Source organism: Oncorhynchus clarkii, chromosome 7, assembly GCF_045791955.1.
Source record: "Oncorhynchus clarkii lewisi isolate Uvic-CL-2024 chromosome 7, UVic_Ocla_1.0, whole genome shotgun sequence".
NCBI lineage: Eukaryota > Metazoa > Chordata > Actinopteri > Salmoniformes > Salmonidae > Oncorhynchus > Oncorhynchus clarkii.
This window is the reverse complement of record NC_092153.1, coordinates 84,916,587-84,933,331: the sequence shown is the minus strand read 5'-3', so window position 1 is coordinate 84,933,331 and position 16,745 is coordinate 84,916,587. Positions and strand designations below refer to the sequence as shown.

The 16,745-nt window shown below is 47.5% G+C and overlaps 1 protein-coding gene across 2 annotated transcripts in view; it reads left to right on the top strand.

Moving 5' to 3' along the window:
• The window catches only part of LOC139413935 (filamin B, like), a 99,665-nt gene that overhangs the window by 61,978 nt on the left and 20,942 nt on the right, over positions 1-16,745 (top strand). Inside the window, exons 20-31 of one of the 2 annotated variants that reach the window (XM_071161804.1) lie at positions 543-683; positions 958-1,138; positions 1,838-2,011; positions 2,103-2,265; positions 3,524-3,684; positions 4,575-4,742; positions 6,697-6,820; positions 7,949-8,102; positions 11,442-11,631; positions 12,223-12,470; positions 12,807-12,890; positions 15,576-15,678. In XM_071161804.1, coding sequence (XP_071017905.1) covers positions 543-683; positions 958-1,138; positions 1,838-2,011; positions 2,103-2,265; positions 3,524-3,684; positions 4,575-4,742; positions 6,697-6,820; positions 7,949-8,102; positions 11,442-11,631; positions 12,223-12,470; positions 12,807-12,890; positions 15,576-15,678 — 1,891 coding nt within the window. The remainder of the gene's footprint in view (positions 1-542; positions 684-957; positions 1,139-1,837; positions 2,012-2,102; positions 2,266-3,523; positions 3,685-4,574; positions 4,743-6,696; positions 6,821-7,948; positions 8,103-11,441; positions 11,632-12,222; positions 12,471-12,806; positions 12,891-15,575; positions 15,679-16,745) is intronic. The other variant, XM_071161805.1, reaches the window with a different exon arrangement.

Below are 16,745 nucleotides of genomic sequence, written 5' to 3'. Positions count from 1 at the left end.
GGATTCACCTGAGCTCAATTTAGAGTCTCATAGCAAAAGGTCTGAATACTAATGTAAATTAGGGGTTTCTGTTTCTTTAAAAAAAAAAAAATGTGCAAAAAATGTCTAAACCTGTTTTCATTTTGCTGTTATGGGGTATTGTGAAGTCATTATGGGGGGTATCATGTGTAGATTGATTTGAGGGGGAAGAAAAGATGTAATCCATTTTGGACTAAGGCTGTAACCTAACAAAAAATGTGGTAACAGTCAAGTGGTCTGAATACTTTCCAAATTAAGTGTGTACTCACACATCCCTCCTTCACGCCGGATAGCAATCACCATCCTGGGACTTATAACACTTTACTGTTGAACTCATTTTTATCATTTATTTTTCTTGCTAGTACTGTTTCGATTGTACTGATGTTTAGGAAGACTGATTTATCATTCATTACAAGTAAAAACCAATATGAGTACTGATGTTGAATGCCCTTATTGTAGTCAAGTCCCTCTGGATAAGGGTGTCTGCAAAATGACGAAATACCTCCTAAATGTCATTCTGTCAGGTGGTGGCATCTGGCTCGGGGCTGAAGAGGGCCAAGGTGGGAGAGGTCAGTGTGGTGAATGTGGACTGTTCCAGGGCTGGACCGGGTCAACTCACCCTGGACGCTGCCTCTGACTCTGGCAACAATAAGGCGAAGACTGAGGTTTGTACCATGGGAGAGTGGTGATCTTAACCAATTGGAGTATTAAATATTGATAGAGAAATATAAATTGCTTAATTGAACTGCTCATATGATGTAGGAACCCTACTTACTCTAGCGTTATTAACCTGTTGTTGCCTCTTGAAGTAGTCCATTTTTCTTAGAAGTCCTGCATCTCAATCTCATAGAAAAGCTTAGTTGTAAGCTAACTAATGTGCTTACAGGTACGAATCCCCTTCAATAGTTTTTTCATTTTTTAAATTATTAATTCATTCAGGTGATCGACAACAAAGATGGCACCTACACAGTGACCTACGTGCCCCTGACCGCTGGGATGTACACCCTGCTACTGAAGTACGGAGGCAAGGCGACGCCCGGGTTCCCTGCCAAGGTGATGGTCGACCCTGCAGTGGACACATCCAGAATCCAGGTGTTTGGCCCCGGAGTGGAGGGACAAGGTAGAGTTTATTTACAGACACTCTGTTGCTCTTTGTGGTGTATAAAGCACTTTTCTATAAAGCACTTTGTGACAACTGTTGACATAAAAAAATATATATATATTTTGTGAGTGGCACTGAGAAGCAAACTCATGAAACCCAGTGAATTGTATCGTGTCGCTTGAGAGAGGATCCACTTTATTGTCCCTCTGGGTACAACCTACTCCAACTGAAAGTGACTCATCTTCATTCTGATCGACCACAACTGCTGTTAGTTTGCCAGGTTAACATGACACCAGGAGCCCTTTTGTGTGGTGGCGAAACATTGCTTTGTCAAGAAGAAATGGGAGCGTTTCTAGAAGCATCTCGGGCTTCTGAATAACGCTCTAACGGTTGAACAGTGAAGTCTATAAAACCATTACCTCACCTCAGAGCAGTGACATAAGGAACATCACGTCACCACTGCTGCCTCAATGAAAGACCTATTAGAGTTCAAAGGGGCAGTTGGTGAGGCTGGTGGGGATGCCAAGTTGACAACCCCCACACAAATACACCAGATGTTGAAAAGCACTGGGCCAGCTGTGGAGTAGCACCCCTGGATGGAGAGCAGGTTTTTTTTTTTTTGTGGGGGGGGGGGGGGGGACCAAGTCAACAAAAGCTCAACATGACTTGGAAATGAGTCGACCAAAATTAACTTTATTTTATTTAATTTCTCTCCAGCGTTGTTCCGGGAAGCTACTACGGAGTTCACAGTAGATGCCAGGTCTCTGACTAAGAAGGGAGGTGACCACATCAAAGCCCAGGTCAGAAATCCCTCTGGTGCCATGACTGACTGTATGGTCACTGACAAGGCGGACGGGACCTATGGCATTGAGTACACGCCCTTTGAAAACGGTAAAGAAACGTCTGCCTGTTGACGTAAAAAGGGTTATGAATAGATTTGTGGTTGGTTGTCCAAATGGATGACATCTCTCTGATCTCCTAGGAGTCCATGCTGTGGAGGTGCTGTACGATGAGTCTCCGGTCCCGAAGAGTCCCTTCCAGGTGGGGGTAGAGGAGGGCTGTGATCCTACCAGGGTTCTGGCTAAGGGCCCCGGGCTCCAGGAGGCCATCACAGAGGCCCCCAACAACTTCTCCATCATCACCAGGTAGGTACACACACGTTCATGTCTTAAGACATGATGGAGGGAGCGATGTTCATTCATCGTCTTTTTAAAACCTTTTCTCCTGTTTGGTGTTTAATGAACCCAGGTATGACGGCACTGATCAACAGGGGAAACGTGACTTGAGCATTAGTTCAGTAGTTTGGTTCATCCCGGTCTTTAATCACGTTTGTCACATTCTTTGTAAATAACAGGTTTATACTAACATTGGAATGCTCACTTACAAACCCTTTCCAACAATGCAGAGATTACATTTTATTTTTAAATGACAAGGAATAAATGCACAACGATTAACGACAACATGGCTGTATACACAGGGTACCGGTACGGTAGCCATGACAACGTGGCTGTATACGCAGGGTACCGGTACGGTAGCCATGACAACGTGGCTGTATACATGTGACTAGGCAACAGGATAGATAATAAACCGCAACGTATGTGATGAGTCAATAGAGTTCAACTATATTAGTAGTCTTATAGCTTGGGGATAGAAGCTGTTCAGTGTGAAGTTTCCGGACTTGATGCATTAGTTCTGCTTGCCGTGCAGTAGCAGTGAGAACAGACAATGACTGGGGTCTTTGACAAAAAAAATTAGGGCCTTCCTCTGACACCGCCTGGTATAGAGGTCCTGGATGGCAGGGAGCTCGGCCCCAGTGATGTACTGGGCAATACGCACTACCCTCTGTAGTGCCTTGTGGTCGGAGGCAGAGCAGTTGCCATACCAGGCAGTGATGCAACTAGTCAGGATGATCTCGATGGTGCAGCTGTAGAACCTTTTTGTGGATCTGAGGACCCATGCCAAATCTGTTCAGTCTCCTGAGGGGGAAGAGCCTTTGTTGCTCTCTTTACAACTGTGTTAGTATGTGTGTGGACCATGATGGCTCCTTAGTGATGTGGACACTGAAAAGCTTGAGGCTCTCGTCCTGCTCCACAACAGTCCTGTCTGACCTCTACCATTAATACAGTAGTCTGCTCTAATCCTGTCTGACCTCTACCATTAATACAGTAGTCTGCTCTAATCCTGTCTGACCTGCACCATTAATACAGTAGTTTGCTCTAATCCTGTCTGACCTGCACCATTAATACAGTAGTCTGCTCTAATCCTGTCTGACCTCTACCATTAATACAGTAGTTTGCTCTAATCCTGTCTGACCTTTACCATTAATACAGTAGTCTGCTCTAATCCTGTCTGACCTCTACCATTAATACAGTAGTCTGCTCTAATCCTGTGTGTTTTTCCCAGAGGGGCAGGTATCGGAGGCCTGGGCATCACAGTCGAGGGCCCATCGGAGTCTAAGATGTCCTGTAAAGACAATAAGGACGGCAGCTGTAACGTAGAGTACATCCCATTCGTCCCAGGCCTGTATGACGTTAACATCACGTATGGAGGAAAACACATCCCAGGTAACTAGACTACTACAGCCCCCCCCCTGGGTGAACATGTGGTTGTTGTCCTAGCACTGCATGGCTGACTCCAATAACCCACTCAGCAAGCTTTGTTTGAGACCATGTGGCAGTGAGGGATGGGGGTGTGAGCAGGTGCGTCTTGGCAGGGTGATGTCTGTGTTTGTATGTTTTGTAATTATTTTATAAAACACAAACATTTTATCAGCTGTGTAGTGCTAGTGTAACCAATGTGAAATGGCTAGCTAGTTAGCGGTGGTTCACGCTAATAGCGTTTTCAATCGGTGACGTCACGCGCTCTGAGATCTTGAAGTAGTTGTTCCCTCTTTGCGCTGCAAGGGCCGCGGCTTTTGTGGCGCGATGGGTAACAATGCTTCGTGTGTGCAGAGGGTCCCTGGTTCGAGCTCAGGTTGGGTCAAAGCCATAATGTGAACCTGGGGGGGGTTGGTAATGCAGGAGGTCCATGAAATGAGATTGAACAAAAAAGGGGAAGAGGATACTGAACTGAAAATGTAATTTAATGTCGACAACGTGGTCATAGGCTTGGAAAAAAGCAGGTGCCGCTGGCTTGCCCTTACCACCTGATAAGACAAAATTTTAACATTATTTTTACAAAAATATAGTGGGGTTGCTGGTTTTCCTGGGCGGGGGGGTTCCCTGGGTTGCTGATTTTTCCGGCAACTATCTTATCCTGTAGAACCACGGATACTCCCGTCTGTCCACCAGCCAGTTGGTTCAAGAGACCAGTGAAGGACAAGATGATGTTGGCAGTGTTCTATTTGGTGCCCAGAGTTTCACCTTAACATTTATCTTTTTTTCTGATAATCTGGTTTAGGAATAACTCCAAGCCCAGCTGTCAGTGTATCTAACTCTCTCTCTCTGTCCATCAGGCAGTCCATTCAAGGTACCAGTGAAGGACATGGTTGACCCCAGCAAGGTGAAGATCTCAGGACCCGGTGTGAGCTCAGGGGTCCGTGCCAATATCCCACAATCCTTTACTGTGGACTGCAGCAAGGCCGGGGTGGCTCCGCTGTCTGTAGCCGTCACTGCACCGAAAGGTGAGGTTTGATTCAGTGTGTGTGTGGTGGCCCCTCTCTCTGTGGCTGTCACAGCACCCCAAATGTCAGACTCTATTAGTTTTATTTCTGTTAGTTGTAAGAGGCGACGGGGAACAGGCGTCGATGGGGAATTTACCCAGAAAGACTTGTGGCGACGACAGCAACTTTACCCAAAAAGACTTGTGGCGACGACAGCAACTTTACCCAAAAAGACTTGTGGCGACGACAGCAACTTTACCCAAAAAGACTTGTGGCGACGACAGCAACTTTACCCATAAAGACTTGTGGCGACTACAGCAACTTTACCCATAAAGACTTGTGGCGACTACAGCAACTTTACCCATAAAGACTTGTGGCGACTACAGCAACTTTACCCATAAAGACTTGTGGCGACGACAGCAACTTTACCCATAAAGACTTGTGGCGACGACAGCAACTTTACCCATAAAGACTTGTGGCGACGACAGCAACTTTACCCATAAAGACTTGTGGCGACGACAGCAACTTTACCCATAAAGACTTGTGGCGACGACAGCAACTTTACCCATAAAGACTTGTGGCGACGACAGCAACTTTACCCATAAAGACTTGTGGCGACGACAGCAACTTTACCCATAAAGACTTGTGGCGACGACAGCAACTTTACCCATAAAGACTTGTGGCGACGACAGCAACTTTACCCATAAAGACTTGTGGCGACGACAGCAACACATGCATGCGGCAGAGAATTGTTCTACTGTTTTAAAAGCTAATTTCCAGCAATTCTACACCTTTTTCTATATTATAAAGTCGGACTCAAGGGTGTGAATACTTACAGTACACTTGGACTTATTTAATTTGTATTTCACCTTTATTTAACCAGGCAGGCCAGTTGAGAACAAGTTCTCATTTACATCTGAAACATATGTGGACACCTGCTTGTCGAACATCTCATTGCAAAACCATGGGTATTAACATGGAGTTTGTCCCCCTTAGCTGCTATAACAACCTCCACTCTTCTGGGAAGGCTTTCCACTAGATGTTGGAACATTGCTGCTATAACAGCCTCCACTCTAATGGGAAGGCTTTCCACTAGATGTTGGAACATTGCTGCAGGTCGGGCACTGATTTTGAGCGGTTAGGTCTGGCTTGCTGTCGGTGTGCCAATTCGTGGGATTGAGGTCAGGTTTGGTTTTTCCACACCGATACAGGTCTCTGCAAACTATTTCTGTATGGGCCTCGCTTTGTGCTTGGAGGTATTGTCATGCTGAAACTGGAAAGGGTCTTCCCCAAACTGGTGCCACAAAGTTGGAAGTACAGAATCGTCTAGAATGTCAATGTATAATGTAGCTTTAAGAGATCATTATTCTTCTGCCACCGAACTTTAGTTGGCACTCATTCGGTGAGGTCGTGTTCTCCTGCCACCCGTCAAATGGTGACATGATTCATCACTCCAGAGAACGCGTTTCCACTGCTCCAGAGTCCAATGGCCACGAGCTTTACACCCCTTCAGCCGACGCTTGGCATTGCGCATGGTGATCTTAGGCTTGTGTGCGGCTGCGTCAGCCATGATGCTCCCGGGGAACAGTTCTTCTGCTGACGTTGCTTCCACAGGCAGTTTGGAACGCGGTAGTGAGTGTTACAACCGAGGCGATTTTAATCCCACTACTCTTGAGCACTGTCCCGTTCTGTGAGCCTACTACTCCGTGGCTCAATTTCGTCACGAACTGACTTGTTTGGAAAGGTGACATCATTTGACGGTGCCACGTTTAGGCCTTTCTATTCCCAATGGTCTCAGTGTTATACACCTGTCAGCAACGGGTTAAAATAGCCGAATCAACTCATTTGAACGGGTGTCCACATACTTTTGTATTTATAGTCTAATTCGATACAACTTTGTTGTGTTCAATACCAATATTTTCCATTTCCGGTACGACTAAGGTCGGTCCTGTCCTGATTGTGTGTGTGTTCTCAGGTGTGGCTGAGCCGGTGGAGGTGACAAACAACGGAGATGGAACACACACTGTAGCCTACACCCCTTCAGTGGAGGGACCCTACTCTGTAGTGGTCAAGTACGCTGATGAGGAGATCACACGCAGGTAAACTCGCTGATCTTGACTCTGTTACATCAAGTACAGTGTGTTTTTGCGATGGTTGTCTGTTAATTCTTTAGCCACAGGTATTACAGCAGATAAACCTATTTTTATTGTGATCACATGCCCCCTGTGATCCCAGAGTTTTCCCTGTGAAATGTCTAGGAAAATGAAATGGGCAGTTAACATTTTACACTATTTTATTTTTCTTAAAAATAATCCTAAAACTTCACGTGAGTAATATTCCTTGACTACTGAGGTTCAGTATGTTGGAACAGAGCAATTTTTAGTTGCTGTTCTTCCGAGAACAAACATCTTTCATCGTGTATAGGCAGGTCAGTCATCGGACAGAACCATCCCCTAGGCCCGTCTATCAGGACGGCCACCAGACAGAACCGTGCCCTAGGCCCGACTATCAGGGCGGCCACCAGACAGAACCGTGCCCTAGGCCCGACTATCAGGGCGGCCACCAGACAGAACCATCCCCTAGGCCCATCTATCAGGACGGCCACCAGACAGAACCATCCCCTAGGCCCATCTATCAGGACGGCCACCAGACAGAACCGTGCCCTAGGCCCGACTATCAGGACGGCCACCAGACAGAACCGTGCCCTAGGCCCATCTATCAGGACGGCCACCAGACAGAACCATCCCCTAGGCCCATCTATCAGGACGGCCACCAGACAGAACCATCCCCTAGGCCCATCTATCAGGACGGCCACCAGACAGAACCATCCCCTAGGCCCATCTATCAGGACGGCCACCAGACAGAACCATCCCCTAGGCCCATCTATCAGGACGGCCACCAGACAGAACCATCCCCTAGGCCCATCTATCAGGACGGCCACCAGACAGAACCGTGCCCTAGGCCCGACTATCAGGACGGCCACCAGACAGAACCGTGGCAGGTCAGTCATCGGACAGTCAGGCACGGTTCTGTCAGTATAGACAGGTCAGGCACGGTTCTGTCAGTATAGACAGGTCAGGCACCAGACAGAACCGTTTTTCAATGTAGGTATTTTTTAAATAAAAGTTACCGATCCCCCGTTAAATGTTTCCACCTTAATTCTAGACCATACCTGTGACGCCCTTCTAGATTCCTCCAGTTTTATTATCGTTTACTTCCTTGTCCAGCCCCTTCAAGCTGCGAGTGCTGCCTACCCATGATGCCAGTAAGGTGGTGGCTAGTGGTCCAGGTCTAACCACCGGAGTGCCAGCCAGCTTTCCAGTGGAGTTCACCATCGATGCCAAGGACGCAGGAGAGGGACAACTATCCGTCCAGATCACAGTGAGTTCACCTGAGGGTTGTATTGTGGTTCGCTAATCAGGCTGGACTTTCGAGAAACCTATAACGGCTAGTGTCTAGGTGGGTGGCGGGGGCGAACAGCCAGACGGCTAGTGTCTAGGTGGGGGGCGGGGGCGAACAGCCAGACGGCTAGTGTCTAGGTGGGGGGCGGGGGCGAACAGCCAGACGGCTAGTGTCTAGGTGGGGGGCGGGGGCGAACAGCCAGACGGCTAGTGTCTAGGTGGGGGGCGGGGGCGAACAGCCAGACGGCTAGTGTCTAGGTGGGGGGCGGGGGCGAACAGCCAGACGGCGGGGGCGGGGGCGAACAGGCGGGGGGGAGGGGGCTTGTAGTAACGTCAGTCTCTTTAAAGAGTAATACCTAAAACGCCAACATCCTGGTCTTCTCTCACGTTCTACTTTACGTTCTAGTTTCCTGTGTTCGTACTGAACGGAGCTGTAGGAAGAAGTGTCGTCTTTTCACACAATGTACACTGCTCAAAAAAATAAAGGGAACACTTAAACAACACAATGTAACGCCAAGTCAATTACACTTCTGTGAAATCAAACTGTCCACTTAGGAAGCAACACTGATTGACAATACATTTCACATGCTGTTGTGCAAATGGAATAGACAACAGGTGGAAATTATAGGCATTTAGCAAGACACCCCCAATAAAGGAGTGGTTCTGCAGGTGGTGACCAGACCACTTCTCAGTTCCTATGCTTCCTGGCTGATGTTTTGGTCACTTTTGAATGCTGGCGGTGCTTTCACTCTAGTGGTAGCATGAGATGGAGTCTACAACCCACACCAGTGGCTCAGGTAGTGCAGCTCATCCAGGATGGCACATCAATGCGAGCTGTGGCAAGAAGGTTTGCTGTGTCTGGCAGCGTAGTGTCCAGAGCATGGAGGCGCTACCAGGAGACAGGCCAGTACATCAGGAGACGTGGAGGAGGCCGTAGGAGGGCAACAACCCATCAGCAGGACCGCTACCTCCGCCTTTATGCAAGGAGGAGCAGGAGGAGCACTGCCAGAGCCCTGCAAAATGACCTCCAGCAGGCCACAAATGTGCAAGTGTCTGTTTCTGACCGTTTGAGCAGACTCCATGAGGGTGGTATGAGGGTCCGACGTCCACAGGTGGGGGTTAAGCTTACAGCCCAACACCGTGCAGGACGTTTGGCATTTGCCAGAGAACACCAAGATTGCCAGATTCACCACTAGCGCCCTGTGCTCTTCACAGATGAAAGCAGGTTCACATTGAGCACATGTAAAAGATGTGACAGTCTGGAGACGCCGTGGAGAACGTTCTGCTGCCTGCAACATCTTCCAGCATGACCGGTTTGGCGGTGGGTCAGTCATGGTGTGGGGTGGCATGTCTTTGGGGGGCCTGTACAGCCCTCCATGTGCTCGCCAGAGGTAGCCTGACTGCCATTAGGTACCGAGATGAGATCCTCAGACCCCTTGTGAGACCATATGCTGGTGCGGTTGGCCCTGGGTTCCTCCTAATGCAAGACAATGCTAGACCTCGTGGCTGGAGTGTCAGCAGTTCCTGCAAGAGGAAGGCATTGATGCTATGGACTGGCCCGCCCGTTCCCCAGACCTGAATCCAATTGAGCACATCTGGGACATAATGTCTCGCTCCATCCACCAACGCCACGTTGCACCACAGACTGTCCAGGAGTTGGCGGATGCTTTAGTCCAGGTCTGGGAGGAGATCCCTCAGGAGACCATCCACCACCTCATCAGGAGCATGCCCAGGCGTTGTAGGGAGGTCATACAGGCACGTGGAGGCCACACACACTACTGAGCCTCATTTTGACTTGTTTTAAGGACATTACATCAAAGTTGGATCAGCCTGTAGTGTGGTTTTCCACTTTAATTTTGAGTGTGACTCCAAATCCAGACCTCCATGTGTTGATAAATTTGATTTCCATTGATAATTTTTGTGTGATTTTGTTGTCAGCACATTCAACTATGTAAAGGAAAAAGTATTTAATAAGAATATTTCATTCATTCAGATCTAGGATGTGTTATTTTAGTGTCCCCTTTATTTTTATGAGCAGTGTAGTTACTTGTGAGGGACCACTGCGTTGGATGACTCATCCCACGAAGACAACGGCAAATCTGTTCTTGATCTCATTCAGTTTTTTTTTTTTTTTAACAATGAACATTATTACCACGTTCACACTAACAGCGTAGGAAGAGGACTGAAATGAAGCCATTTTGTTCATGGAATGGAGTCTAATGCAGTGGTTACCTCCACAGGTAACAAATGATATTGTATCTATGTGGAAACACCACTTCATCCTACAGCCCTACGCCCTATTCACATAGTAATCAGCTGCTACTTGTACTTTTGGGACAAATACATTACTATATATATATATTTAGTCTTAAGTCAATTTGACTAAAATATATTTGTTATTTGAAAGATAAGTGAGCCATTTTTTTTATTATTCACTTTCATTTTAATTACATCAGTATTGCCTCATTTAACCTAATAAGTATAAATCACTGACTTCCATTTTCTCAAACCTGCATTGTCCTTGTCCTACCAACAGATTGTTCTGCATAACACCCTATCACATGATTTCCCCCCAGCCAATTGGCAGAAGAATACATTACTCAACAGCAGATTAAACAACACACCCCATGCCAAGACTCCAGACAAACATTTTCCTCAGTTCAACCAGTGATACAAACTTTTTCCCCAGTTGGTGCTACCAGATTATGATTTGGTCGAACCAATTTCTTTCTGCTTTCGACTAATATACGACTGTGATGTCTCTTTTAAATATCTTTCCAAGAATGAATGATTCAAGATATTGATGTCCCGACCTAATGAATTGTGGGTTATTTTGGGGGCTAATTGACCACACGAGGAAGTGAGAACTCAAAACACATTAGCTAGATTGCTAACACTAAATATAATACTCACTGCCAGTAGTTGTGTAGTAAACTAACAGGAAGTATAGTACTAACAGTAAATGTAATGTCCTCATTAAAGTTGTAGCCTGCCACCCTATACACTTGACATGGCCAATTGTGCGCTTCATATATATGTGTGTGTGTGTGTGTGTACGCCATATCAAACATCTTGATTGTAAAATAGTTGCTAGTGAGCTTACTATTAAGATGACAAATAATTAATTACTTGGTGGTTTAGGGAGTTTTTCCTAGCCACCGTGCTTCTACACCTGCATTGCTTGCTGTTTGGGGTTTTAGGCTGGGTTTCTGTTACAGCACTTTGAGATATCAGCTGATGTACGAAGGGCTATATGAATACATGTGATTTGTTAAGCAGCATCACGTGTGTAATAGGTCTGAAACATTGTTTTTCTCAGGACCAAGATGGGAAGCCGAAGAGGGTTGGTATCCAGGACAACCGTGACGGGACCTATCTGGTGTCGTACGTACCCGACAAGGTGGGGCGGTACACCATCGTGATCAAGTACGGAGGAGATGAGATCCCTGCCTCGCCCTACCGGGTCAGAGCCACGTCCTCGGGAGACGCCAGCAAATGCACCGTCACAGGTGAGCGAGTCGTCGTGTGCTTTGGAATATACTGTTGTCATGGGTGTCCGACATATGACCTGCATTCTGGACCTCAAGCTCATCCAATCACGTAGCCCCGCAAATGTACATTTTTTTTAATTCGCTAGTTTTTGGCGGAGCGGGAACGATGTTAACTACAGCCCTCTTTGGGCTCAAAGGTGGAAACACATTGGTCTGTCTGTAGTCCTAGCACCGGTGTTGAGCCAATGTGTCGTTACACACGGGTCCTTCCAGACTGATAGGATATACTTTCTTATCCCGGGGGGGGGGGGGTGGTGGTGGTGTGTGTGTATCGTGGACAAACGGTTTTGCTGCTGCCACATAGATACACAGAATCAAATGGGTGCAACGTACATTAGAATAACATCCTACACGCCTCTCTCCACAATTACAACAGCCTGATGTTCATCTCTCTCCACACTTACAACAGCCTGATGTTCATCTCTCTCCACAATTACAACAGCCTGATGTTCATCTCTCTCCACAATTACAACAGCCTGATGTTCATCTGAGCTTTTCAGTTTCGCTTTCTGCTCCAGACTTGTCTTTTTATCTGTTTATTCCTACCAGGTCCTGGCATCGCCCCCATCATCGCGGTCGGGGAAGAGGTGGGCTTTGTGGTGAATGCTAAGGCAGCTGGGAAGGGGAAGGTGACATGTATCGTGGTGACGCCGGATGGGACCGAGGTGGAGGCTGACGTCATCCAGAACGAGGACGGAACATTCGATATCTTCTACACCGCCCCGACCCCCGGGAACTATGTCATATACGTACGATTTGGAGGGGAGAACGTCCCCAAGAGCCCCTTCAAAGTCATGGTGAGATGCAGGGTGGTGGAACTATACTGTTGGGGGGGGATGCAGGGTGGTGGAACTATACTGTTGGGGGGGGGGGGGGTGCAGGGTGGTGGAACTGTACTGTTGGGGGTGGTGGAACTCGACTGTTGGGGGGGGGGGGGTGCAGGGTAGTGTAAGGATGCTGCCGGGGGGGATGCAGGGTCGTGGAATGTATGCTCTAATATGTTATGAAAATGCATCCCTGTATCTTTGTCTGATCCTGTGCAGACATTTTGGATCCTGTTTCAGTTGTGATGGTGATCTAAAGATCATGTATTTTTAGATTGTGTGAAACCTGACATGGTTGTGATTCCCCAGGCGACTGATGAGGATCCAATGATGCAGCAACAGTCAGCCAATCAGCAGTCAGCTGCTCCTGGAGCCGCCGGATTCCAGCCCTGGGTACAGAGTAGAGAAACACCTCTATCCATCTTCCTTCCTTCCTTCCTTCCAGCCCTGGCTACAGAGTAGAGAAACACCTCTATCCATCTCCCTTCCTTCCTTCCTTCCAGCCCTGGGTACAGAGTAGAGAAACACCTCTATCCATCTCCCTTCCTTCCAGCCCTGGCTACAGAGTAGAGAAACAACTCTATCCATCTCCCTTCCTTCCTTCCTTCCAGCCCTGGGTACAGAGTAGAGAAACACCTCTATCCATCTCCCTTCCTTCCTTCCTTCCTTCCTTCCAGTCCTGGGTACAGAGTAGAGAAACAACTCTATCCATCTCCCTTCCTTCCTTCCAGCCCTGGGTACAGAGTAGAGAAACACCTCTATCCATCTCCCTTCCTTCCTTCCAGCCCTGGGTACAGAGTAGAGAAACAACTCTATCCATCTCCCTTCCTTCCTTCCTTCCTTCCTTCCTTCCAGTCCTGGGTACAGAGTAGAGAAACAACTCTATCCATCTCCCTTCCTTCCTTCCAGTCCTGGGTACAGAGTAGAGAAACACCTCTATCCATCTCCCTTCCTTCCAGTCCTGGGTACAGAGTAGAGAAACAACTCTATCCATCTCCCTTCCTTCCTTCCTTCCTTCCTTCCAGTCCTGGGTACAGAGTAGAGAAACACCTCTATCCATCTCCCTTCCTTCCTTCCTTCCTTCCAGCCCTGGGTACAGAGTAGAGAAACAACTCTATCCATCTCCCTTCCTTCCTTCCTTCCTTCCAGTCCTGGGTACAGAGTAGAGAAACAACTCTATCCATCTCCCTTCCTTCCTTCCTTCCAGTCCTGGGTACAGAGTAGAGAAACACCTCTATCCATCTCCCTTCCTTCCTTCATTCCTTCCAGTCCTGGGTACAGAGTAGAGAAACACCTCTATCCATCTCCCTTCCTTCCTTCCTTCCTTCCAGCCCTGGGTACAGAGTAGAGAAACAACTCTATCCATCTCCCTTCCTTCCTTCCTTCCTTCCAGTCCTGGGTACAGAGTAGAGAAACACCTCTATCCATCTCCCTTCCTTCCTTCCAGCCCTGGGTACAGAGTAGAGAAACACCTCTATCCATCTCCCTTCCTTCCTTCCTTCCTTCCTTCCAGTCCTGGGTACAGAGTAGAGAAACACCTCTATCCATCTCCCTTCCTTCCTTCCTTCCTTCCAGCCCTGGGTACAGAGTAGAGAAACAACTCTATCCATCTCCCTTCCTTCCAGTCCTGGGTACAGAGTAGAGAAACAACTCTATCCATCTCCCTTCCTTCCTTCCTTCCAGCCCTGGGTACAGAGTAGAGAAACACCTCTATCCATCCTTCTGTCACACCCAGCCTGAACTGCACCTCAAGGAGATTCCTCCATGCCTCCCTCGGACCCTCCCTCCCTCCATGCCTCCCTCTGACCCTCCCTCCATGCCTCCCTTCCTCCCTCTGGCTGTCCCTGCGCCTCTGAATTATCTCTGATCCCTGACACTGAATGATCACCCTCTCTCACCGTGTCCTTCTCTCCCGCCATGCCTCCCTCCCTCTGACCCTCCCTCTCTCATGGTGTCCTTCTCTCCCTCCCCAACTTCATAAATGTCACTGAATGACTCCATATTCTCTCTCATCATATTAATAGGAAATTGCTGTTCATGTGTAATAGCTGATGACTGTTTCTTTGGGCTAATATTCTACCGCTCTCTGATCGTACACTGGAGAAACGGGTGTCCCATTTGCGTTATCTTGTCTCCATCCTGCCCTCGTTGTCAGTCAGCGCCCCCCAACCGTGGCACCATGCCAGACCCATTACAGTGGAAACACGGGACGCCTCTCTCCTGTTCCTACCACAATAGGAATGTGTGGGATCACACACATATTCCTCGACTACTAAGGTTCAGTATTTTGGAACAGAGAGCTGTTTTTTAGTTGCTGTTCTTCCGAGAACACAAACACTCATCTTTCATCGTGTATAGGCAGGTCAGTCATCGGACAGAACCGTGCCCTAGGCCCATCGATCAGGACGGCCATCAGACGGAACCGTGCCCTAGGCCCGTCCATCAGGACGGCCACCAGACGGAACCGTGCCCTAGGCCCGTCCATCAGGACGGCCACCAGACGGAACCGTGCCCTAGGCCCGTCCATCAGGGCGGCCACCAGACGGAACCGTGCCCTAGGCCTGACTATCGAGCGTATATCAAAAGCTGTATCTGGCAATGTCTAGCGTCAAAATGCATCTTCTCTCCTCTACTCATCCTCTTCTCTTCCCTGCTCATCTACTATATATTACCACGGTTACAGGTATTTGGGTTTCTCTTCCTCGCTCTTCCCAAGAGTTCTGAGAGCTTCTGCTTTTCCAGGTATCTGTTATCTCTCTCTCTCCTTCCTTTACTCCATGCACCCCTGTACTCCTGCAAGAGGCACCAAACGGAACCAGTCTGCCCTGATTGCTTGTATCTGAATCCCTGCCTGCCTGCCTACCTGATTTTCTCTTACCTCGGCTGTTACTACAGGACGACTCAGGCAGAATGAGATTGTAAATGGTAGAAATACAGTGGAGATGTGTTGACAGATCTCCTACCAAAGACATATCGGTCACGTTTTTAATGATCACCCTCCCCATTCCTTTTTCTTCTCACCTTTTGTCTCCACCCCCCCCCCCCCCCCCCCCCCCCTTGTTTCCCTCTCCCCTCCAGGTCACAGACGGGTCCTATAACCCAGCCAACCGTATGAACGGAACAGGTTTCCGGCCCTTCGACATGGTCATTCCTTTCGCCTTCCGCAAGGGAGAGATCACAGGTGAGATACTGAACAATAACTATGTAACTTCCTGTTGAGGGAGAGATCACAGGTGAGATACTGAACAATAACTATGTAACTTCCTGTTGAGGGAGAGTTAAGAGGTGAGACACTGACCACTGCAGTAACAGATCAAAGGCCATATCATAGGTGAGTCATTGACATGCATATCTGTCCTGTAAGATAGGATGGAGAGGAGGCCTGTCTCATCATTAACCTCTCTGGGATATTCGGGACGGTAGCGTCCCACAACAACAGCCAGTGAAAGTGCAGAGCGCCAAATTCAAAACAAATCTTAAAATTCCTCAAGAAATCAAGTATTTTACACCATTTTAAAGACAAACTTCTTGTAAATCCAGCCACAGTGTCCGATTTCAAATAGGCTTTACGCCGAAAGCACCACAAACGATTGTTTGGTCAGAGCCAAGTCATAGAAACACAGCTATTTTTCCAGCCAAAGAGAGGACTCACAAAAAGCAGAAATAGAGAATTAATCACTAACCTTTGATCTTCATCAGATGACACTCATAGGACTTCATGTTACACAATACATGTATGTTTTGTTTGATAAATTTCATATTTATATAAAAAAATCTGAGTTTACATTGGCATGTTATGTTCAGTAGTTCCAAAAACATGCAGTGATTTTGCAGAGAGCCACATGAATTCACAGAAATACTCATAATAAATGTTGATGAAAATACAACTATTATACATGGAACTTTAGATACACTTCTCCTTAATGCAACCGCTGTGTCAGATTTCAAAAAAGCTTTACGGAAAAAGCACACCATGCAATAATCTGAGTACAGCGCTCAGACAATAAAACAGCCCAAAAAATATCTGCCATGTTGTGGAGTCAACAGAAGTCAGAAATGGCATTATAAATATTCACTTACCTATGATCTTCATCAGAATGCACTCCCAGGAATCCCAGTTCCACAATAAATGTTTGATTTGTTCGATAAAGTCCCTCATTTGTCATACCTCCTTGATGTTCGTGCGTTTTAATACACAATCCAAAATCACGATGCGCCGGCGAGTCCATGCGAAAGTTCAGAAAGTTA